General features: G+C 38.4%; 1 protein-coding gene across 2 annotated transcripts; it reads left to right on the forward strand.

Moving 5' to 3' along the window:
* The first annotated feature begins 503 nt into the window (after positions 1-503).
* On the forward strand, positions 504-26,217 carry LOC137242842 (endonuclease G, mitochondrial-like). 2 transcript variants are annotated; one of them, XM_067770094.1, is made up of 2 exons: positions 504-550; positions 25,330-26,217. In XM_067770094.1, the coding sequence occupies exons 1-2, from the start codon at positions 527-529 to the stop codon at positions 26,167-26,169; spliced, it is 864 nt and encodes a 287-aa protein (XP_067626195.1). In that variant the 5' UTR covers positions 504-526; the 3' UTR covers positions 26,170-26,217. The 2 variants fall into 2 exon arrangements, with proteins under 2 accessions (XP_067626195.1, XP_067626194.1); XM_067770093.1 differs by lacking the exon at positions 504-550 and adding an exon at positions 25,036-25,261.

A 26,217-nucleotide genomic window follows, 5' to 3' on the forward strand; every position in this document is an offset into this window, starting at 1 on the left:
TTTTGTTTGATGTTTTTATTGTGTCCCCAGGCCCAGGCAAAATATCATTATCAATATTCATTGCTTTTGAAATGCGGCTTAAAATTTGCACATGCAACAACTAAAGACTCTCCTGAATTAAAAAAATGTCTTAGTACCTCTAAATCGCGGGCCCCCTGAGAAACCCCAGGCCCGGGGGAATCCCCCCCCCCCAATTCCCCCTCCCCTCTCGTCAGGCCTGTTCATATGTATATAAATTAATATTCATTGCCATCGATGTGTAAAATTAATTTTACAATTTCGCCATTATAATGCATATTTATATATCTACATATTTACATATATATGTTATTTTCGCTATGTGTTTATTAAAACATTCACGTACAAAAAACAATTGAAAACGTGTTTTTTTTTTTGCATATTTCCGTTACTGTTACTCTCTTGCATCTCTAAAGCATCAAGTAAGTTAAAATTACGTACTAAAGGGCAATTAAAAAGCAATTAGAAGAAGTCAGTCCGTGGAAGAACGTTGTAAGTTACAAGCAAAATGATACGATCGCAGTTGTTACAGGTATTTGATAAGTGTAACGGAGGTACAAAAAGGAAATGTAATGTTGAAAATTGGAAAGATATTAAAAACAAAAAGTTAAGAAATAGTGGAAATGCATATACAACCAGGAAAAACAAAAGTATCCCTCAAAAAAACGCTCCAGAACAAGTAATGTGGAAAAACGTTTTAAGTGCACTTGCTGTAATTTTTATTTTATTTATTGTTTATATTTAGGTTTGTGATTGTCGTTGCTATTTCAATTGCCAAAAATTTGGTGTTGGTCAAATGAAGGACTATTGGCCTTAGAATTATGCAGAGTCCTATAAATCGATCTGCAATAAATAAAGATAGTGTATAAATCTATTACTTGAAAGAGCACCCTTACACGATGGTTTTTCGCCCTCTTTACGTAAAAGTGACTGTGAAAACACTCGGAAATTAATATTTAAAAAGAAGTAAACAAAAAAGATAGTTGGAAAGTTATTGTGTAAATGGGCTCAAAGCAAACCAAGCTTTATTCACAGTTTTTGGAATATTTTCATTTCTGTTTTGAACACATTTTTGTCTTGATGCCGAATTAACTTTTTGTATACAATAAATTAATTGTAAGCATTCTATAATATACTCTTTATTTAAAAAACAAACCAATCCGTTCCTACAAACCGTATTGCTCAGTGGAATAACGTTTTAAAAGCCATCAGTACAGATGCTGTCCATAATGAAAAAACCGTTTTAACTGCTGTCGCGCTTGGGATATGAAACGTTTTTCCACTGAAAAAAGTTTTAAAATGACCGCTTACTTGTAATTCGAAATTGAAATTCCTCAATTTTTTTCATATAAGTTATTAATGTCATTGTTTTGGACAAGCCAACAATACAGGAACAAAAAACAATCACAAAGCCTCCTGTAAAAAAACGATTTTGTCATTTACAACGTTATTCGCGGCTCCGCTTCAATTATAAAAAATAAATAAGCACACTTTTTAATTAAACACTTTTGAGCAAAATGGTTTTGAAAGTGTTACAAATGAATATTATTTGCGGCAAGTCATCGGGTTTATGAGCAAGATGAGAGGTGGTGAAATGTAGCATGTGTTGTTGCCAAATGTGACCAAAGAAGGAAGTAAAATTATGAGCAAGGCTTATTCATTCCAACACTATATGATAACACACTTAACCAAATATAGACATATATTTCAGATATTTGGCAATCAATTTTTAATTAAAACAAGTAAGGACGGGACAGTCTTCGGCTGTGCCGAAGACTTCATACCTTTCATTAATGGGGCTGAACAATAACCTTATCCCATTTGTAACCTCCAAATAATCGGCTGTATAAGATAAAAAATATATAGTGAACAGATGTACATACCTAAGCGATTTTTAAGATAAATATAAAATAAAAAAACAGGTAGGTACTTTGTGTGCAGATGCAAAGTTTCACGTTTTTTGTGGTCTGCATGTAGAAACTATGACTACGAATCACGTATTTCAACAATGTATGACGTAAACTGAAGTATTTGATGAAATTTGAAGCTTCTAGCCGTAAAAAAGGGCAAAAATGACAGTTTATGTGAGATATATACTGTTACGAATATTATTAACACTAAGGGGTACTGCCATCTCTAAGCCGATGCTAAGCAGCGCCTTGTATGCACATCCATAAATCAATAATTATGTATCTACATAAACGAATCAATCATTATGTCTACACATATTTACGTATACGCAGCTGAGAAGCAACGTACAACCACAAGCATATATCTGAGATACTCCCGAATGTATGGAATGAGAGAAGCTATAAAATCGTGCAATTGTAGTTACAGCTGAGAAATTTGATAGCTGATGGCCAACTAGTAGATTCTGGAAATGGAAGCGCCTAGAAGATGCGAACGAGGAAATCAAAGAGTATAAAAGGCAGCGACAGATAGAGGCGCTAGAGTCAGTTTGATTTAAGACGCTATCTCGCGAGCAATAGTAGTGTTATTTTGGAAAGTAGTCTAATAAAGGCCATTTTGCATTATTGAATAGTGGAGTTATTTATTCAACAATTTAGTGATTCGAACCTTAGTAGAAGATTCGCAAATAAGCGGAATTGCAGTAAATTCGTTACAATACTATATATACCACCGATCTCTATGATTTTTTCAGACAACAATGTATGCTATATACGTATGCATTCATAGCTCTTAAAATGGGGCAGTAATTACGAAAAGTTTCTTATCTGAACAATCGGATGTGGGGGATATATACTATATAGTCGACTGATCTCATCCAGTTTTTCAGACAACAATACGTACAATATACGAAAGCATATGGTGAAGCTTGAAGCTTCAATCTGATAAATTGAGGGAGATATGACAAAAATCCTCTTTTTCTGAAAAATCGGTGGTATGGAGGATATATACTATAGTGGTCCGATCCGGCCGGTTCCGACAAGCGTCTCATCTGACAGCTAAATACACCCGCTCACCAAATGTTATCAAGATATCCCAAAAATTGAGGGACTAGTTTGCATACAAATAGACAGACGGACAGACGAATATGGCTAAATCAACTCAGCCCTTCATCCTGATTATTTCGGTATACTTAATAGTGGGTCTAATTTTTTTTTTTCCTTTAAGGTCTTACAATTTTAAGATTCGTGCCAAAGTTAATATAACATTTTATTTCCATGAAAGGTATAAAAAGCTAACAACTACATAGAGCTAAGCACAACCACCATTGACACTTAGCACAAATTTTCAAAACCCTCCACGCATCAAACGTGTGAAAAGTCAACGATTTAATTTTAGCCTTAATTGGTGGTTTTGCTCATTAGAATTTGTTTGCGCATCGATTTAGTGATAAATCGACGCCTAAAATGCTACTAACATTATGCCGTTATGTACAGCTCGCACCTGAAGAGTAGCACCCATGCACATATAATGATATGTGTGTGTATTATAGTTGAAGGAGAGTATGTATATGAGTGTGTATGTGTTGCAGGTGTTTGGACTTCACTTTTCAACGCCCTCTTGCAATTCTTGTCAAATGGGATATACCGAAATCCGTTGAAGTCAGCTAAAATCAGCGTCATTGCAGTCATGTAGCTGCATATGGGAATATACATAAGTATGTAGGAGTACCTATGCATGTACGAAATTTCGATATCGAGTGTTTAAACTTGCTCATATACAGACGTGTGTGTGTGTGTCGAAAATTCACATAATTGAAAAAACTACCCTAATTCTGTGTTGTTGTTTGAAATTGTGGCTTGTATGTATAAATATATCTGGGTATTTGTGAACATTTGTGGTTAATGAACACATAAACACTGACGTCAGCATACACCCACTCACCTACTCTGGGCATATTTAATAAACCAACATATTTCGCTGTGGTACCAGTTAAGTGCAGTTTATATATTTTTTAATAGATATGCTTTGGCTTTTGCTTATACTTAGATTGACAGCAAACACTTAGACAGTAATACGTTAATAACAACAACAACATGGCATAATCAAATTGTGTCCTGCGAGATAACGAAGTATGTATGCATTTATAAGATAGGTCAAGTTCGTTATTAGTATGAGTAAATTTAAATGGGTGTGAATGTACATAAGCATGTATGTGTTATGATAATGAAAAATTTTAATTTGTGTTATTTGATTATATTTCGATTGCTGCTCAAGTTGGAAAAATGAATAATTTAAAGAGATTCAGATTTTAAGTTCAAAATAATTTGCTAACCCTCCCTGCAAAAATCGCGAGTACTCCATGCATGCATGTATGGAGTACTCGCTATGGACCAACCGAGTACTCCAAAATTAACCACAATTCATACAAAACATATGGTCCAATTAACATTGCGATGTCCTAGGACTGGACCATACACTCCAGCTCCGCATTACATCAGAGTAATCCATGGAGTACCCTGCAAAAATCGTTGGATCATGTGGTCCACTGGAGTACTTACCTTTATACTCCACTGTAATGCAGCAATGGACCAACTCATGTTTCTACACGAACACATTGTAAGCCGATCATTGCTCGTTTTTAACGATTGTAATCACTACACGATGTTTATTGGACTGTGGGTACTCCGTGGATTACTCTGATGTAATGCGAAGCTGGAGTAAATGGTCCAGTCCTAGGACATCGCAATGTTAATTGGACCATATTTTTTGCATGAATTGTGGTTAATTTTGGAGTACTCGGTTGGTCCATAGCGAGTACTCCATACATGCATGCATGGAGTACTCGCGATTTTTGCAGGGATGTTCGTGTAGAAACATGAGTTGGTCCATTGCTGCACTACAGTGGAGTATAATGGTAAGTACTCTAGTAGACCACATGATCCAACGATTTTTGCAGGGCTTTGGAAAAGTCACTAGCGCGTATGAGCGACTTTTAGTGATTCTGTAGGAAAAATTTAAAAAAGTGGAAAAATTTGGAGATTTTGAAATAAAACAGGAAAAAGAGCTTAACAGAAATCCAAGTCAGAATCGAAAGTGAAACGGGGAAAATACCGTAAGAAAAGCATGTACCTACACTGATATCTAAAACTAATCCTAAGCCGAAACTGAAATTGAAAATGAATCCGAAATGGAGCGGAACTGAAACCGGAACAGAAGGTATTAAAGAAATATCAACAGAAGCGATACCGGAAGGCAAATATGCCAAGAAAGGAACCGAAGCCTGGGCTTAAAGCCCAAAATCAAAGCCGGACTCAATCGAAACTAAAATATGAACTTGAAGAGAAATCTGATGTCCGTTTTCCTTTGAAGAGTCTTGGTCAGAAACCGATTTCGAAAGCGAAACTCAAAGAAAATCTGAAACCAAAACTGGGTCCAAACACAGAATACGATAGATACCGGAGCCAAACAGAAACCTATTCAAAATCCGGAACAAAAACTTGAGTAGAAACCGATCGATTCGAACCCACGAAATGAGAACATAAACCAAACTCAAAATCTTATCTTGAACCAAAACTTAAATATCAACTTGAGCAGAAAGAAAGACATGAAGATGGCTGTTTTTCCCTGAAGTTCTTGGTCAGAAACCGATTCCGAAAAAGAAATACATAGAAAATCCGAAGCCAAAACTGAATGCCGAACATGATATCGAAAGGAAACGGGCACATATGAAACAAAACCCCGAAACAAATATGGAACAGAAGATACCGAAACCAAAACCGGATACGAAAGAGACTCTTCAACAGGAGCCAGAAGCGTAAGGTAGGGAAAAAACTCAGTCATCAACAGAAATCAAAACTGAATCTAGAAGAGAATGGTTTCTCTACAAAAAGCTAAGTTGAAAAGATGCCAAATCCCGAATATGACCCGAAATCAAAATCCAACCAAAGCTAGAACAAACCCCCAATATGAGTATAACAAAAACTCATGTTCAAACAGAACCTGCAACTGAAACGTCAACACCATTAGAAACCGACACCGAAAACGAAAAAAAAACGAACGCAGAAATGCAAAATTAACAGAAACACGGATCGGAAACAAACCCGTATCCGTGACTAATGCTCTATCTTAAAAGGAAAACAAATCAGCACATAAACGAATTCGTAATAGAAACTGAAACCGATGTCGAAACAAATATAAAATTCAACCAAAAAATGAAACGAATTCAGACACCGTACCACAACCCAAAAATAATACCGAATACGCGCCGAAAAACTTAACCGAAAGTAAAGCACAAAAACAAACGGAACAAAAACGGAAACCGAAAAAACACGGAAAGAGCTCTGCAAGTGGAACATTGACCGGAAGCAACATGTAAAAAAAGCTAGAACTGGAATGAAAATCAAAACGAACACTGAAGGTGATGCCGGACCAGAAATGCGAACACTGAAACAGAAACCGCAACAAACACTGAAATAGAAAAGAACTGAAACTGGAGTAGAAATCAGAATGGACTGAAGGATATACCGGACCAGAAATCTGAACAAAAACATAAAACGGAGTTGGGTCTGAAATAGAAACCAGAAAAATCGCTGAAATAGAAAATATTGTAACGAATATTATCAGCACTAAGGGATACTATCATCTCTAAGCCGATGCTAAGCAGTGACTTGCATGCACATCAATAATTCAATCATTATGTCTACACATATGTACATACACGCAGCGGAGAAGCAACGCACAACCACATGCATAAATCTGAGATACTCCCGAAAGTATGCAATGGTTGTGCAAGTGTCGCTCACACATACAAACACATGCAGATATCTTATCTGAGATGCTTCCAAAAGTATGCAATTATAATTGTGTTCACACATACACGCGCATATGAGAAGCTAAAAACCTAGTAATTTTATAGCTGATGGCCAACTAGTAGATTCTGGAAATGGAAGCGCCTAGAAGATGCGAACGAGAAATCACAGAGTATAAAAAGGCAGCAACAGTGGAGGCGCGACAATCAGTTTCATTTAAGCAAGCTATTGGTTATGAAGTATCAGTGTTATTGTGAAGTACTTTAATAAAGGTCATTGTGCATTATTAAATATTGGAGTTATTTATTCAACAGTTCAGTGATTCGAACGTTAGCAGAAGATTGCAAATAAGGGGAGTTGCAGTAAATTCGTTACAATTGGTGTCAGAAGAGAAATTGTTGTATAAATTCCGAAGACTTCGAATACAACTTGGACATGGCAAAGTTGAGTGAATTGACGATCCAGCAATTTAAGGAGGAGTTGGAAGTCCGTGGATTGGCTACTTTTGGCGATAACTCCCAGCTACAAAGACGACTAAGTGTAGCTATGGTATTTGAAGGATTCAATGCTGAGGAGTATGTCTTTCATCTCGATGTCGACGAGACAATAACAAAAATTTAAGAGAAAAAAGAGACATCGCAGACAGTTACGACCAAAGACTTGAACACGATTTTTGCTGCAATATCTGCTCAAACATCGACAGTGTCATCTCAGCCGGCAGAACAGAAGACATATATGGCATCACAATTGGAAATACAGGAGGCACGCATTTCAGAAATGTCAACACAGATAAGATCCAAGATGGAAACTCAACTGGAAGAACAAAAGACAAGTATAGCGTACCAACTGGAATCACAGGAGATACGTATAACATTGAAGATGGAAACACAACTGAAAGAACAAGAGACACGCATAACAGTACAACTAGAAGCAAAAGAGGCGCGTATATTATCAAAACTCAAAGCGCCCATGGACGAAAAAATAATGCAGTTTGAAGAAAAATTCGAGGCAGAGGTGGATGCTTTGAGAGGTCGTATAAAGGAATTGAAACTTAATCGCCCCGCTGCTTCAGCGAGTAATACGAAGGTAAAAACTCCATCTTTTGACGGTTCTGTTCTTTTCCAGGTCTTCAAGCTAAAGTTTGAGAAGACCGCAGCAGTGAACAACTGGAATGCGGAAGATAAAGTTGCTGCACTGTTCGTGGCATTGAAAAGGCCTGCAGCGGAAATCTTACAGACGATTGCAGGATACGAACGGAACAGTTATGAAGCATTGATGGCCGCTGTTGAGAGACGTTACGGAAGCGAGCATAGAAAACAGATATACAAAACTGTGTTGCAAAACCGTTATCAAAAAGCAAATGAGACATTACAGGAGTTTGCTTCGGATGTGGAAAGATTGGCACATCTTGCAAATGCGGACGCACCCGTGGAATACACTGAAAGGATAAAAGATTGACAGCTTTATAAACGGCATACTGGACGTCGAAATGAAGCGAGCCACATACGCGAACCCAAAACAAATATTTGCTGAAACGATATCCCATGCATTGACTCAGGAAGCGGCATCACTATTGAGTAAACCAGCATACAAAGCTCATCGTGTGGAAGTAGAAAGGCCAGAGTGGGTAGACGCAATTTTAGAAGCACTGAAGGGATCACAACAGAAAGATGCGGGAGTTGTGAAATGTTTCAAGTGCGGTAACCCAGGTCACATTGCACGTCATTGCAACACCCGTCCTAATACTTCCAACAATGTGGGTGGCCGTAAACGCAGAGTTGACGGAGATGAGCAAATCTCCAAGTCCGCTCAATCGTTAAACTAAATAGAGTCAACCGCAAGGGGCGACAGTTGGCTCCCTCAATTGAATGCCCCATAATCTCAATCTCGCAAATTGGAAGAAGGTCGAACAATCTTACTGTCGGAGGACATGTGGATGGAAAGGAACGTTTACTGACTGTAGATACGAGTGCATCCCATTCCATCATTCGATCAGATTTAGTCAACAAGAAGATAAGACGGTTGCTTGGAGCAGGATTACGTACAGCCACGGGAGAGGACACCCAAGTAATTGGAGGAGTAGCATGTGAAGTAGCAATTGGGAACGTCACGGTACTACACAATTTTATAGTGGTGGAGATTGTTGATAAAATCATAATTGGAGTGGACTTGTTAATCGGCCAAGGCATCAAGATCGATATGCAACGCAAGGCGATGCGATATAAGAACATGGATGTGCCACTTAATTTCGGCTGCGAGAGAGGCTACAGGAGTAAACGAGTGCTGGTGGAAGAGAGTCAGCAAATATCACCAAAATCAGAAGCAGTCATCTAGGCAAAGGTTGATGGAGATTGTGGGACAAACAAATTGTGGGTTGTCGAAGCAGCAAACAAATCAGCACCGAACATACTTATAGGAAAAACCCTGGCTATGACAAAACAAAATGGACGTATTTCGGCAAGAGTACTCAATGAGTTCAAGTCACCACTCAAACTGACCAAAGGAGCTATTTTGGGAAGATGCCAAGAGGCTGAAGTAGTTATTAACTGTGAACAGCTCCAGGAACACGTTTCAACTAGCAAGACTGATCTTTCAAATGACATCACGGCATGGACGGAGGGGCTAGATCAAGATTATCAGAGTAAGGCAAAGCAATTGCTCCTAAAGTATGCAAACATATTTGACCAGGATGGTTCCAAACCAGGCCGCACCAATGTTGTGAAACATCAAATTGATACTTGAGACGCGAGGCCGATATGTCAAGCTCCTCGTAGTGTTCCACTGCCGAAGCGGGAAGTTGTGAGTCAAATCGTACAAGAAATGAGCGACAGCGGCGTCATCGAACCATCAGCTAGTCCATGGAGCTCACCGGTGGTACTTGTGAAGAAGAAGGATGGGAAAATGAGGTTTTGCGTGGACTACCGCAAGTTGAACGACGTCACGAAAAAGGATAGCTACCCATTGCCAAGAATTCACGACACTCTTGACTCGCTATCTAGTACGAAATGGTTTTCCACACTGGACTTGAAAAGTGGCTACTGGCATGTGTAGGTGAAGGAGGAAGACAAAGAAAAAACAGCCTTCAGCGTCGGAGATGGTCTTTGGCAATTTACAGTAATGCCTTTTAGACTTTGTAATGCACCAGCTACTTTTGAGAGTTTCATGGATCAGGTATTGAAAGGACTGCATTGGAAAACATGCTTGGTATACCTGGACGACATCATCGTATTGGGCAAGAACTTCGATGAACATCTTAAAAACTTGGAGGAAGTTTTCCAGAGAATAGCTGGCGCTGGTCTGAAACTAAGTCCCAAAAAGAGTTCGCTGGTTAAAAAGGAAGTAAATTATTTGGGTCACAAGGTAACGACAGAAGGCATCTGTACAGCGAATGAAAAGATAGAGGCAGTAAAGGACTGCCCAAGACCACAGAACTTGCATGAATTAAGAAGTTTCCTTGGGCTGTGCACATATTACCGCCGATTTGTACCAAACTTTTCCAGCGTAGCCCATAGCCTTCATGAGATTACAAGAAAAAATAAAGCTTTTGAATGGAAGAAGGAGCAACAAGTGGCTACCAAACATTGAAGGAGTGTTTGTGCACTGCCCCAATGTTGGCATATTCCAGGAGCAACATTTATTCTAGATACAGATGCGAGTGGATTGCTAAAGGAGGCGTTTTATCACAACTGGTCGATGGACAGGAGAAGGTAGTTGCATACTACATCCGTTCGATTGGAAAACCAGAGAGAAACTATTGCGTTACATGGAGAGAGATATTGGCATTGGTAGAGTGCATTAAACATTTTTACAAATACCTTTACGGCCAGCGATTCCGCGTCAGGACAGATCACGCAGCGTTGAAATGGCTTCTGCAGTTCCGTAATCCAGAAGGACAATTGGCACGGTGGATCGAGCGGCTACAAAGCTATGACTTTTGCAATGAGCATCGGAAAGGTAGTAGCCATGGGAATACTGATGCAATTTCACGAAGACCATGTAGTTTGGAATGCAAGCACTGTTCAAAGGCCGAGGCTAAAGAAGACATTATAGATGTCCGGCTAATGGCTATAACGTGGATGAATGGGACAAGGAACAACTAAGAAAGTGTCAGCTAGAAGATACAGATCTGTAACATGTTATGCAAGGGCTCGAACGAAACGAAAGACCAAACAGAAAAGAGATGTCAGCAGAGAGTCCAATTGCGAAGTCATATTGGGCACAGTGGAAGAGTTTAGAATTGATATCCGGTTGCTTGCATTGAGTATGGAAGAGTGAGGATGGCGAATGCAAGAAGAAACTGATAGTTGTTCCCAGAAAGAGGATTCCTGACGTGCTCAGCGAGCTGCATAATGGTCCAAGCGGAGGTCATCTTGGAATCACAAAGACGCTCGAGAAGATTAAACAGAGATTCTATTGGGTTGGTTGCCGTCAGTCGGTCACTGAGTGGATTGCGAACAGCGAGGTTTGCAGCAGAGCGAAAAGGCCCAATGAAGCAATATAACTCAGGTGCGCCATTTGGAAGGATCGCTATGGATGTCGCAGGTCCATTTCCTACTAGCAACTACGGAAACAAATATGTACTGGTGGTTATGGATTATTTCAGCAAATGGCCAGAGGTATACCCAATCCCAAATCAAGAAGCGGAAACAGTAGCAGAAGTGTCGGTTGCAAGGTATTGGGTACAAATGGAGTTACATTCTGACCCAGGCAGGAATTTCGAATCAGCTGTGTTCCAGGAAATGTGTAAATCATTTGGCATTCGAAAAACATGGACAACTGCATTGCATCCTCCGTCCAATGGTATGGTGGAACGTTTCAATAGAACCTTGGAGGAGCATTTAAGGAAAGTAGTAGACAAGTACCGTAAGGAGTGGGAGCAGTGCATGAGACAACGGGCCAAACCCCTGCAAAAGTAATTTTTGGCAATGACCTTCGACTGCCAGCTGATTTGAAGTTTGGCATATATGCGGATGCGGAGAGAAATGTCAAGAAATCCACTAGTGTCTTGGAAGAAGAGCTGAGAGAGATACACGATCTTGTAAGGCAACGAGCAAAGATTATGAATGACAAGATGAAAGCCAGATACGATAAAGCAATTAATTCGGAAGGTTTTCAGGAAGGAGATTTGGTGCTGTTATACAACCCACAACGAAAAAAAGGTTTGCCGCCGAAATTGCAGTGTAATTGGGAAGGCCCATACAAAGTTATAAAACGGATCAACGATGTAGTTTACCGCATACAAACCATTGGCAAACCACGAAGCAAAATGAAAGTGGTTCATTTGGAAAGGCTGGCAGCGTTTAGATCGAGAGATTTGTCTGATCGGGATGATCAGACTTAGGTGGAGGGCAGTGTAACGAAGATTAGCAGCACTAAGGGATACTAGCATCTCTAAGCCGATGCTAAGCAGTGAATTGCATGCACATCAATAATTCAATCATTATGTCTACACATATATACATACACGCAGCGGAGAAGCAACGCACAACCACATGCATAAATCTGAGGTACTCCCGAAAGTATGCAATGATTGTGCAAGTGTCGCTCACACATGCAAACACATGCAGATATCTTATCTGAGATGCTCCCAAAAGTATGGAATTATAATTGTGTTCACACGCGCATATGAGAAGCTAAAAACGTAGTAATTTTATAGCTGATGGCCAACTAGTAAATTCTGGAAATGGAAGCGCCTAGAAGATGCGGACGAGAAATCACAGAGTATAAAAAGGCAGCAACAGTGGAGGCGTGTCAATCAAGTTCATTTAACCCATTACTAACCGAAACCTTAACATAGATGGATTTTGTTGAAATTTTGTGTATTGCTTATATTTAACCACTTAAAGTGATAGAAAAAAAAATTTTTTTTTTTTGGATGGGGTTGAGGCAGAGTGGGCTGTTACCCATATGTAACGTTGGTCTCTTACATACGAATTGCAAAAATTAACATGAATTATATATACTTTTATTTATTTTGAAAATAAGTAGCACTTTTATTCTTATAACATTTTAAGGAGCACAAAATAATTCATTTTATATATAAAACATATGACTGTTGATTTTTATTTGAGTAAAGTTACATAAAAAGATAAACGGTTAAATAACAAGTGCTTGACTTACAAGTAAAAAAAAAAAGATCTGTAATGTTTAGTTTATGGGTATAAAGTGATACTTTTGAAAGCAATCAACGCACAATCCAACATTACATTTTACACATTCAGTTGTAACGCTAGATTTGCAATTAGAGCCTTGAGATCTTCGTCTCTTTCCTAGTGGAATTTTTGCTATGAAATGCGCCTGGCAGTCATATCGTGAATTTGTATATTCGGTATCAATCTTAGGGCGACGGTAACCGCCAGGTGGTTTTTGAACACCTTGAGTTCTGCAATAATATCTGGCAGTGGATTGGCGAAATTGAAGTTGAGACATATTTCCACCACCTTTTCGATAAAGAATCCAAGCATTGTGCATAGAGACGTCAACAAGCCAAGTAAAAATTGATGACCACCACTTTCTTACCCTGGCTGATATGCGATAAGTAGATACGTTTTGGTCCATTCGATCTGTCCCACCCATGAAGCTATTGTAACGACTAATTGCCAAAGGCCGTGGAACATCTATTTTTTTATGGACTTCACGGGAGTATCTTGGGACTGTCGATATAGGATAAATGCCATATATTGTCGACGCAATTTTTACAATAGAATTGTCATTCCATTTAGTGAAGTAAATATTCGCCTTCTCCAATTTCACTCCGTCTGTCCACCCACCTTCAACTTTCATCTTGATAAGTTCCTTTTTGGATGGAAGAATACAAGATTTCGGAATATAGTTCTCACGAATAGTTCCTGTACCTTCGTAGCCTCTTTGTTTCAATCCTAAAAGAACGTTTACAAATTGTCGAAATGGATCGAGAAAGGATACTGTTTGACCTCTTCATCAAACTCGTCCAGCATACAAAAGAGCGGTGCCGTTGTTTTCGGATACTTTTCGATATATCCTGGGTTGATCCTTGGATTTGAACCTTGGTACATCTCAAAATTTATCAAGTAGCCTTGAGGTGTGTTTAGCGACCACATTTTGTAACCGAATCTCACAGGCTTTCCTTTTATCAACTGCTTGCAACTATGGCGGCCGAAATATTCCACCATGCTTTCGTCATAGGAAAGATGTTGCTCTGGTACAAAGTTCTCTCGGAATCGTGTTTTCAGCTTGTCGGTGAGTGGACGAAGCATCCATATTTTGTATTTCTCATCATACTGAGATATGTCCGCAAAATGAAGGTTGGTGTATATAGTTTCGAAACGATTGCGTCTCATGGCATTTTGAACCATAACACTACCCATGTCGTCTTCCTCAGACCAGTAATCCCTTTTGGCAGGTGCAGGACGATATCCAGTTACAATAAGAATCCCCAGGAATACCCGCATTTCTTGGGATGTAATTGCTGGGCTGGCCTTGTTTGGATCTTTGAACACAGCATATTTATTAGTTTGATCACACAACATATTTATAACTTCATCATCGAAGAATTTTTCAAAAAAATTATAGGGTGCAATATCATATGCCGCTGGATATACCAAATCGGGGAATGTGTTCAGCGGCCTGGCATGTTCTTCTTGTGCAACCCAATTAAACTCATTGTTCATAATCGCTCGTGACCTTGTTTGCTTCTTTGAAGCGACTGGAACTGGGTGAGTTCTCTTTTGCCGTTTTGTTGGAGGTTCTGTGACTACCGGTGGCGAACGAAGAGACAGCTTCGGTGGAGTTTGCCGCACATATGACTCAGGTAGTTTTGGTGGAGTTGGTTCAGGTGAGTTTGTCACAGGATCAACAGGAGATGTCACTTTTTGTGAACTTGTCGCCATTTCTACAGAAGAAAGTGTAGCTTTATGAGTGTTTGTTGCCCCTGGAATAGGATGTGATGCAGTGCATTGAGAAGATTGAGGCGTCGATGTTTTGTTCTTATAAAAATATGTTGTAGGCAATCCTTTCTGCAAACGAGGAGGTGTTTCAAGAAGATCTGTTTCCACATTTGACAATGAGTGATCCAGCACATCCCTGATGTATTTTGCCAGCTCCTCTTAATTTATAGGGTTATCTTCCTCGTCATCGTCAATCGCTCCTGCATATACCACTTCACAATTAGTCATTTTCTGCCTCGTAGATAAATTTCTCAATGTTCCTCCTTCATCTTCATTTGAGGATTCCTCTTCTGAAATATTTTCTTCATCCGGTGGTTCTAAAAATTCCTTCTCGATGTCACGTTCGTCATCGCCTTGGCCCTCTAGCAGCTCAAGGATCTCTTCTGTGCGCAAAACGTCACTTAAATAAAGGCAAACGAAGAAGATAAAGGAATAAGTACAATTGCTATATTAGTGACCAACGTTACATATATGTAACACTGACTTTTCAAGGTCTTATCTCAAACAAAATAAACTTTTTTTTTTTGTTTTGATTTTTTAATATTTCTCTGTCACTGCACTGAATAATTATGTACAAAAATTGTTCTTAGAATTTGAAAAAAACATTTGAAAACAATTACTTACATTTTGCGCTTTCTCATAACTGCAAAAAAAGGCACACAGCAATATTACACAAACCTAAAAACTTCTACTCACTTCGGTGGTTCTCAGTAAACTGATCACGCCACGCTTCATCGTAAAGCTTAAACACACACTTTCGTATTGCCACACGAAGAAACCCAATTAAAGTCGTTCAAAGTGATATTGGTGTACGATTATCCATACTTATGCTACTGTTACATATATGTAACGTTGGTCAGTAATGGGTTAAGCAAGCTATTGGTTGTGAAGTATCAGTGTTATTGTGAAGTACTTTAATAAAGGCCATTTTGCATTATTAAATATTGGAGTTATTTATTCAACAGTTCAGTGATTCGAACGTTAGCAGAAGATTGCAAATATGGGGAATTGCAGTAAATTCGTTACAATATACCAAGAATTGACAAAGAAACAGGAACAAAGGTCCGGAAAATGAGGATCAGGAAAGCGAAAAAAAACTGAAAATGAAATAAAAATCGGCAAAGAAAGCAAAACAGAAAGTGAAACTAATACTGAAACTATATCGGAAACTGCAATAGAAACCGAGACAGGAACATGTTTACAGGTTTAATGGCCTTATAACTGATCTTTCAGCATTTCCGAGCTCTACCGGCTCATATCCCATACATATATCCTACATATCTTGTCGAGTCCCCAGGTATACCCCAGTTATGAGAGTGTGATATGACTCTTTCGAAAAACTTTCGTACTTACGTTTACAACATTACTACTGACAAAATATCGTTACTTGCCACAAAGAAATGTTTACTAGGTTTCCAAAGTTTCTTCAGTGCGCCATTTTATGCATTCTGGCTACAAGCGAATATACTTGCCATATTTCTTGAATAGATTAGAAATTTTAGTTAGTTCTTTTCATAGTTCTCATCACGGGAATAATTAGTTACGATAATATGAATCAATGAACCTCTAATTTGCGCCGCGGTTGAGTAGCGATAGATAATCCAATTGGAGTTTACAATGCAAACGTCTCGTTTACATCTTAGTGGGCCATCTACTGCGACTTACTCGCAGCTCAAATTACAGATTCATATAGACACAGCTTATTAATAAAGTGTAACGGGAGCTTTGATTGAGTATTTCATTGCGGTTTTTGCTAAACGTGATCGTGAGCTTTGATTTAGATCATTTTGCTCTTTTAGCATTGTTCAGTCGCAGTCTCGCAGTTCGCAATAGTGAAATCATATGCGCAAACAACGTTGTTTTCCAAAAATCGCGGAATATGTCAACTCTATCGCACCAAGGACGGAGATAGCTCATTCGCTATTGCCTCTGGTGCTGCGCGACTAATCATAAGGTACCCAGAAAACTAAATTTTTTCGAAACACTCTAATATACACGCTTACAAAATATTGTTACGAATTTTGGAATATTCCTGGTTATTTTGCCTTCTGCTATTGTTCGAATGACTGAACTGTCGAATAAATAATCAAATATTCAGTATTGCAAAATGGTCTTTATTTGGACTACTTTTGGGGTAGTACAATTACAATACTCGCGTACTTCGTGTTAAAATCAAACTGTTTCATTATTCCTCAGCTTGCGCTGCTTTTATACTCTCTATTGTCTCGTTTGCATATTTCTCCTAAGGTGTAGACTTCTTACGAACATGCCTTCTGTAACAGTTGTATCTAATACGTGGTTATTTAGCTGTATGCGTGGGTATGTCTGAGTAACAACTTCTACTCTTAGCTGATGATAGCGTGATGTGTGATTGTTTCTCCTTCTTCTTTACTATTATCTACTGACTACATTTGTGTATGTAAAATAATGTCTCTGCTTCAAGCTGCTGGTTATGTGTATGTGTGGCTGCTTGCTTTGATGTGTTCATGTACATAAGTGTGACTGCTTGCTTTAATGTGAACATGTATATAAGTGTCGTTGCTTGCTTTATTTTTGATGTGCATTTATTTAGTAGCAGCGTATTTATGTATATAACTGCTAGTATTCGCCACAATTTTTACATAATGTTTATTTAACAAATGTATTTATTGTAGTGCAAATACATTACAGTGACATTTCAAAATGTAAACAACAAAACAACAACAACGTCTGACAGCATTTCAACATTTGACTTTAGTATTTCTTTGAAGGCAAATACAAGTTATTTTTTCTTGGCAGAAAATACAATTCTAGGAATTGAATTTGGCATGTAGATTATGTACGTACGCACAGAAATTCACGAAAATCAAATTAATTTTTGCATATCTTATTAAATATAATTATATATTTGTTTAATTTAATTTAAATTGCAATTTATATATTAAGAACTAATATGTTTGTTCAATGAATTAGTTTTGCTAGCAACGCTGTCCAAAATTTCTCCACCGCAATTACCAACGGGCCAATGCCACTGGGCTGTCTTTCTTCATTCTCACTCTTTCTCTTCTATCTCTTTTAATAGGTATCTGCTCCCGTATTTACATCCGGTTTAAAGTGAGTGCACTTTAAGCGGCGTAACCTTTTTCTGCCTATAAAATCAACATTGTCTGTTGTGAGTTAGTCTATTAGAAGAATGCATGCAAGGAATATTGTGTTGTGTAGTGTAGTGACACTTAAGTGTGTACTTAGCTTAAGACGACGTTCGATTAACTAAACACACACATGTATGTCACTATCTGAATCTCCATTTATATCACCAATTCCAACCCCGCCTCTATCTTCATATGTTCAAGTTATCTCCCTGACCATGAAAAACCTGTTTCCATTTGTGTCTACACCCTAATCACCATCTTCATCTACATCTGCAAATTTATCTCCATCTCTTAATTTATCGCCATCCTCATCTCAATCTTACCTTCGATATCCGTCTCACCGCCATCCACATTTTATTTATCTTTCATTAGAAAATTCATTCGCTCATAGTCGCTTCTCATCTCCGTCCTCCGTAACGCCGTACGCCTCAGTATTCAACCCCATCACGGTCTTGCGGGCAGTGTACCTCACATACTTCCACTCCTATGAAAGTTTAATTTACGACATCAGGTAGTTCAAAATAGGTTCAGCTAGGTCTTTACTAACCTACCACTTCAACCTAAATACTTTACAAAAAAGGCATCTTTCGCAAAGTACTCCAACAGATTCTCCATCTTATGTAAAACTATGTGACCGGTAGGTTATGGTAGGTTCAACTGGCCGATCCATGAGAACCTCACATAGACTGAATGAGTCCGTAGTGTTACCAGAAGTTTATTTAACGACCAAACTGAAAACCCCTATCAAAAACTAGGACCTTTGTTATAAAATAATTCCGTCCTCTTGGCAAGTACTAGAAGCTTTCTAGAACTTATGGCACTTGCTGCTTCTAGCTCTGACTGCTGTATCACTCTTAATAGCTGGAGTCTTAGCCTGGCAAGCGGAGGGCACGAGAACAGACCATGCCCTATCGGTTCCTCCTACAACCCGTACTTCCTACATCTGATCTCACCAACCAAGCCTAATTCAAAGGCATGTGACGCCAGAAGGCAGTGTCCAGTCAGATTACCCGTCATGAGTCTACAGTCCTCTCTTTTTAATGATAGAAGCAACTTTTTAAGGTTGTTAGACCTACATATAATATTCGACACTTTACAGCCCCGCGCTTGGACCCACGCCTTTCCCGCTTGGTCGATCATCTCGCCTTCTCTTAATCTCGCCCACTCTAATTGAGGCGTCTACGAAGCAAGCTTCAAGGGATGCGCCCTTTTTAGCTAGTTCATCCGCATTTCATTCCCATATATTCCCATATGCCCTGAGACCCAATATAGATGTATGCTTTTCCCCGTCCCGATTCTTTCCAGGGATTGCTTACATCTAACACACTTAAATATGCTGTGCTATGCGAGATTATTGCCTTAATTGCTGCTTGGCTGTCAATATAAGCACGTGACTGATAAAATTTGTCTAAAAGGATCAAAGCTGGCTCCCTATAATGATCCTGAAGCCTTCCTCACGAAAACGCTAAAGAAATGCAGTTAACTGTGCAGACTTTTAGATTTTGCTCAACTAAACAAAATGGTATTTTTTATATCTGCAAGAAAATCGAAACGTATTTCTTATTTTTCTTTGTCCTCTTAACAACTGCGTTGCGAGATTTCTCATAAAACTTTAATTATGTATTTGTAACAAAAAAAAAAAATTCATAAAATAAAACTTTAATCTGTGTGAAATCGTAACTTCATACTTATCGAAAATGTTTAAAAATTCTCATAAATCTTTTTAGTGAGTCTAACGCTTAAATTTGACGTAGTTGAAACGCCTCTTGTTTTATATTCTCAGGACATTTTCGCTTTGTTAAACTTTTTTACTCTCTACTTTCACTGGCATGGCATTAGAAAATCATTTTGTTGTGTATAAATGTGTGCGAGGAAACTGTTAGCAAAAGTGCAATCGAAGTTACGAGGACCAGTAGCGTTGCATTCGGGAGTAGTCCACATCCTTTGCCGGATGGTGCCTTGAAATGTCACCTTTTTCTTTACATGGAAACTCCGCTGACGAAAGCAATGACGTGCTCGAAGATCATTCTCGGTTGACTCATGCCACGTGATGATAAACACAGCTCTAACAAGAAATTGTCAGATTACTACTCACAGTCCGGTCTGGAGAGGATGGGCAAAAACAGAAAATTCGTATCTTGCGAGCGAAGTAAGAACGATTGGACTAATACACCTATGCAAGTTACTGGGTATAGGGCGAGGGGGAGGGTGATCGGCATCGATGCCCAAATTAGTACAATAATCCATTTCTGGGTGGTCAAGGTTCCACAAAATTGACAAACTTGGCTTCGGTTCGGGCGGTTACTAGCAGCTTCAACGGCACAGGCATGTGGCTGCCACGTGGTAATGAATAGATGGGGCTCTGGCGCTTTTTGTTAAGATGACATCCTCGCATATATCCTGGAACACAACTGTTCTCAGAATCTTTCTCAAATTCTTTGTTGAACCAGTACCTTGCTAGGTATTTGGTGCCAATCAGAGCGCAGATAAGTCCCTGACTTGAAAGAATAATGGAACAATAGAGACAATGGTCTCTAGTATGAGATTTCTCTTCTTTTTCTCTTCCTAAATATGAGGGACCGAGGTGAAACATGCCGACTTAAATTGGGTAGTAAATAGGCATCATCGCATGAGAGAATTAGAAAGCCATGGGAAAAACCTTGGGGCAGAACGAGTGTTTCGTAGGGATAGGTACAGCTTAATGACTGATCCACGAATATGGGCCCTTTATCCTCCGCCGAGGCTTGCTTTTTCTTTTCATCTTATGGTAGTCGTACGCTGCCGATACATTCCCCCAGCTAGCCCTTAAGCCATTATGTCGGTTTGGTCTAGTCACATTATCGCCTTCTCTCTCACATTAGCTCACTACTAAACAGGTGTACAGTGGCTACCCATGACATACTTGGCCGAAGGTGACGGGATGTAGTGAATGGCGGGCAGAAGTGTTCGCTTGATATTCTCAGCGAAGAAGCGACTGGTGAACCTTTTTGTGATGAAGTAACCTAACTTACCTCTAGGTTGGGTTGGTTGCTGCGAGTCCCAATTGACTCCAATTAGCGCTCATGCGCCGTTTTGATACCACAAACTCGTGAGTTAACCAATGAAAGGGTGTTGTAAGAAGACTAATAAACATTTCAAGTGCCTCAGGGAAACCCGCCCCCCTTTATCCATCCTGTGGAGTTTATAAATTTGAGAAGCTCTCCCGGCCTAACATCCTTGAGTTCTGGGAGGCTTTCGAAAAAGGGCTTTCCAAGAAACTTTATTCTGCTTCGACAGTGTGCTGGGCATTCGCACAGCAGATGATCAACCGTTTCCTCCGCCTCCGAACGATTGCAGCTGCGACAGCAGGTATTGCGTTCCAGTCCCACTTACCACTAAATATGAAAATCCTGTTTTCCCTTCATCTTGAATCACACTGTTAACTCCGCGATAAACGGATGCACTTGAAGATTCTGAGCATTTCTGTTGCGACATCTTTCATAGACACAACATGGGACTGAAATCTTTACAAAATTAAGAGAGTACCAGCCCAGACTACTTTATTGGATCACAGTATAAGACCACTAGTACTATCAAACAACGGGATCAATTAATATAGCATCGCTGACTTCATTGTCTTTGTTTAAAAATGGTAGCTCGAGAACAGCTTGTGTGAAATAACCCAAAGCATTTGTTCCAGAGTCAGAACCCGAATAAACCGACAGGGAATTGGAAGTTACTTTACTGTTATTACTATTAGACTAACGAAGATGCTGAGAAGGGTTTAGGTGTATGATGAGTATGTATATATATTTAGAGGCTATAGTGTACAAACAAAGTGTGATATCTTATCCGTCAAACTGATTGGATGTTTAAGATGCCTTTTTTTAGCGTTTTGACCGGATGTTCAATATTGGGGCACATACGGCGGACTATATTCACCGGATGATAGAAAAATACGCAGGATGAGATCACGATAATAACTTTGCATACACTGGTTTACAGCCAAGATGCACCAGAGACGCCATTATGAAATTCCTATGTAAAATCACCCCTTAATTCCGAAAATCAAGGTTATTTTTAATTCTATGGTAACGTTTTTGATATATTTACCGTTTAAAAAAAAAAACAAAATTGGGTCCACTTAATCACATATATCTCATGAACGAATAGAGCATTTCCAAAACGGTTTGAAGCTTTTAAAAGGTAATGAAATTTGCTATAAACTGAGCATACAACACTTTTTGCTAGGCCTGCAGATTCAAAGATAACGAACAATCATTACGGATTTTTTCAATTTTTTTTTGAAAAATAAAAAAAAATATGTACTTTGCGAGGAAGGATCTCGAAAACTTTTTATTTTTTTGCAGATTTTTTTTTCTCTCTGTTTTATTACAAAAAAATAAGCTTTCATTCAACAAATTCGATGAACTAATACAAAAGTTATAAGCATTCAAATAAATACTGTCTTAAGTCTATGATCTTATTTTATAATTGAAAAAGTTATGTGTCTTGTTTTGACGCTTATTTAGATTATGATCGGTTTCTCTTTTAAGAAACCAATAGTAGTCACCCATCATAGCGACATCCCAGAATCCTTGATACCGACTTTCAATCATTTTTATTTGCTGGTGAAACCTTTCGCCATGCACGTCACATTCGCTGCCAAGATTTTGCGCGAAAAAATTTAAATGGGAGTGTAAAAAATGAATTTTTAAAGACACATTTACTCCTGAAAGAAAATAAAAAAAGTATATTAGATAAATACATAACTGACACATTAGTATATAATTTTCTTAGGCTGGACTTATCTTTCAATTCAGACCAAATTTTTTGTTTACATTTTTCTCGTTCTTGTTTGTTAGGAACTGGACGATGAATTCAGATTTAGGGCTATATATTCTCATGTAAATTAAAAAATGTTCATACAATTTTTTTTTTATCGGGCAGATAGGTTTTAATGTTAACTGAGAAAACAATCTTAAATATGTTTTTTTATTTACCCATTTCCGCATAGTTTTTGATTAAGTCGTTCACTATTATCTCGTAGTTAGGACTTTTGTGTTTGCCTAAAAGAAAAGTAACGACCTTTTCAATAGAATCCCACGCTGCTGCCTCCACTGGTGACAATAGTTCTTTGAAATGGTTATTGGTCATCATTTTCCTTATTTGCGGTCCCACAAAAATCCCTTCCTTTGTTTTTGCTTCTGAAATCTCTGGAAATATTGTCTTCAAATGATGAAAAGCTTCGCCTTCTTTGTCCAAAGCTTTGACAAAGTTTTTGATAAGGCCGAGCTTGATGTGGGGCGGAGGTAGAATTATTTTTTCCTTCTTTATAAGTGGGGAGTATTTTATGTTATCCACCCCAACTTGAAACTCGATTCGTTCTGGCCAATCCTTTATGATGTAGTGGTCTTGACGAGCTCGCCTATCCCATTTGCATAGAAAGCAACAGTATTTTGTGTATCCACTTTGTAGACCACATAGCATTCCAACGACTTTAAAATCGGAAATTTTTGCATTATCGCATAAGTTTCCTTCGTATTTACTGCATGCGCGATCGGGATAGATGACTTTTGGTTGCCAATATGCAATAATACGGCCTTTAAACTTAATTTATTGCCGTCTATGAACAATCGCCACTCTTTTGAATTATATGGTTCACCAAACTGTTTGAATAGACCAGCAATGTCTTTGCGGTAACAAGCACTGTCCTACGTCGTATAGTACTTGGAAAATTGTTCGTGACGAGTTTTATAATATGTTACCTAAACATCGGATGAAAAAAATTTTAATTGTTGCATACGAGAGGCGTGTAGTTCGGCCTTTTCCTTTGACAATTCCAAATCCCTTATCCAATCATTAAGTTGTGCTTGTGACAAAGAGTTTCTTTCGTTTTCCGTTTGAAATTGCATTAAAAGGGAGCGAATTCCTAATTTTTACAACGCACCTTTTTGTTCCGGTTTCCGAAAAAATCAATTCGACTCGACATGTGGGCACACAGTATTCGTTGCCCATGGTTTTTCGTTGTTTTTAGGCTCACTTTCAAAGGATTTGAGAACACACGTCGCATCCTTTTAACGATAAATTTACCGCAGATGAAACAGAAAATAACTGGATCATTTGTAGACTCAAACCCTCCCGCCCTTTTATTCATATTATATTTTTAAGTAAATGACGGGTTATAAACTGCAATTTTAAACTGAACAGTATCCAGGAGCCTTGCAGATATTATGAAGTAACAAGGCGCATGTACTATTATTATACTTAGATCAAGTAAAAATTCAAGCCTACCTAGACAAAAAGGTTCCCTAGTTCTACAAAGAAAATACTACCTGCCTTAAAAATATGCTCTTGCTTGAAATGTACCTGGGTTTGCGAAAACGACACTAACAGATTTTTGTATCTAATAACCCTTCGAAAATCTACCTGCTAACTAACTGATATACGAATACTAACACATATGGACCACTAGGGTACTTAGGTATTAAATGGATATATTTACTTGAATGCTTATAACTTTTGTATTAGTCAAGCGCTTTTATTGAATGAAAGTTTTTTTTTATTTGTAATAAAACAGAGTTTAGAGAGAAATAAAATCTTCAAAAAAATAAAAAGTTTTCGAGGTTCTCCCTCGCAGATTACAATTTTTTTATATTTTTACAAAAAAAATTGGAAAAATCCACAGGGCCATACAAAAAGTGTTGTATCCGTAGTTTATAGCAAATTTTATTGCCTTTTAAAAGCCTCAATCCGTTTTGGAATTGCTCGATTCCTTCTTGATATATATGATTAAGTGGACCCAATTTTGTTTTTTTTTTTTTTTTTTTTTTTTTTTTTTTGAAAAAACGGTAATTCGTAAATATCTCAAAAACGTTACCATAGAATTAAAAATAACTTTGATTTTCGGAATAAGGGGGTGATTTTACATAGGCATTTCATAATGGCGTCTCTGGTGCAGAAAAAAAAATTGGAATTTGTTGTGATCCAGTGATATCAGATCCGTAGGAGTAAACGATTAAGCACGCTATTTGTTCGTGTCCCACATTCACAGGGTCAAGTCTGCGGCTATTAGGGGCGTCAGGGTTATTCAACCGAACCTTATGTAAATTTTAAGGAATTTCCGTCACCCTTTGTGGTTTGTGCTATCTTCTATGTCTTTTTCACTCGTTTCAGTTTTGTTAAATAACTGAAAATCCAGCACTTTTAACCATCAATGTGGGCGAATGTTTCATTTTCTCGACATTCAAAATTTCAAAAAACGTTAAAAAATTTAAAAATTTTGGAAAATTCTGAAAATTTCGTAAAAATTGAAAGAGTTTGCCAAATGCCCTTTGTCGGCGTCGGTTTAACGCTTTTAATACTTACGGGTAGCAGCTTTTTTGTGTTGGGTGCCTACTATCAACATAATGATTTCTTACATAAACTCCATAGGCTCATTCAAGAGGATCCCTACGCTTTCTACATACGCGACAAGTTGTATGATACTGTACGTTAAGCTACCTCAAAAAACTTATCTCCCAAAGTTTACAAACTCACAAGCAATTTCTATTCCAGCTGCAACTTTTCAATCCGCGCTATTTGGAACAATTAGATGGCTCGAGCTCGCGTATGTCTGAGATTATGAAATATGGATTCCCTGGCTTAGACGATATACGTGTCTATTCGGATTTTATACTCTCCTATGATCGTCGTAATCGTGTTGCTCATTGGGTTTATGAACACTTACATGCGTCGTGCTTGAAACCAAATGGCAGTCGTGTTAGGCGGCAAGAAGAGCAATATCAGCCCGATATGAATGTTCCATCGAACTTTCGTTCCGATTTGACTGACTACAAGCATTCCGGATATGATCGTGGTCATTTGGCAGCTGCTGGTAATCATAAATCTCATCAGACACATTGTAATGAAACATTTTTCCTCACGAATATTGCTCCACAAGTGGGTAAGGGATTTAATCATGATGCGTGGAATAATCTGGAAATTTATGTACGTGAATTAACGGAACGTTATGGTTCAGTTTATGTCTGTACGGGACCAATTTATAAGCCAAAACGTCAGTTGCGTGGTGTGAGAGATTTGGAGAATACACAGACAATGGTTGAGAAGTGGTGCGTGGAGTATGAAGTGATAGGTGCAAACACGGTTGCTGTGCCCACGCACTTTTTTAAGGTCATCACTGTGGAGTCAAAACTGCCTGGTGGTTCACCTTATATGGAGGCGTACCTTATGCCAAATGCACCGATTAGCAGTAACACGAATATACGAGATTTTCTTGCTGACATTCGCGACATTGAACATATTGCTGGTTTGCAATTCTTCAATGGTTTGCGAAGAAGTTTCTTTTTTGGCACTAACTATCCTACATCCTCAGGAATTTATAGAAATTTCGAATAAGTAATTGTTAGGGAATAAAAATAAATAAATACGTGATATACATATGTA

Source organism: Eurosta solidaginis, chromosome 2, assembly GCF_040869045.1.
Source record: "Eurosta solidaginis isolate ZX-2024a chromosome 2, ASM4086904v1, whole genome shotgun sequence".
NCBI classification, from domain to species: domain Eukaryota; kingdom Metazoa; phylum Arthropoda; class Insecta; order Diptera; family Tephritidae; genus Eurosta; species Eurosta solidaginis.

Bases quoted from the DNA above. Each gene is read 5' to 3' on its own strand.
- LOC137242842 (XM_067770093.1), top strand. From the start codon at position 25,100: ATGCCCTTTGTCGGCGTCGGTTTAACGCTTTTAATACTTACGGGTAGC. The intron at 25,262-25,329 runs GTACGTTAAGCT...TTTCTATTCCAG, and splicing joins GCGACAAGTTGTATGATACT to CTGCAACTTTTCAATCCGCG.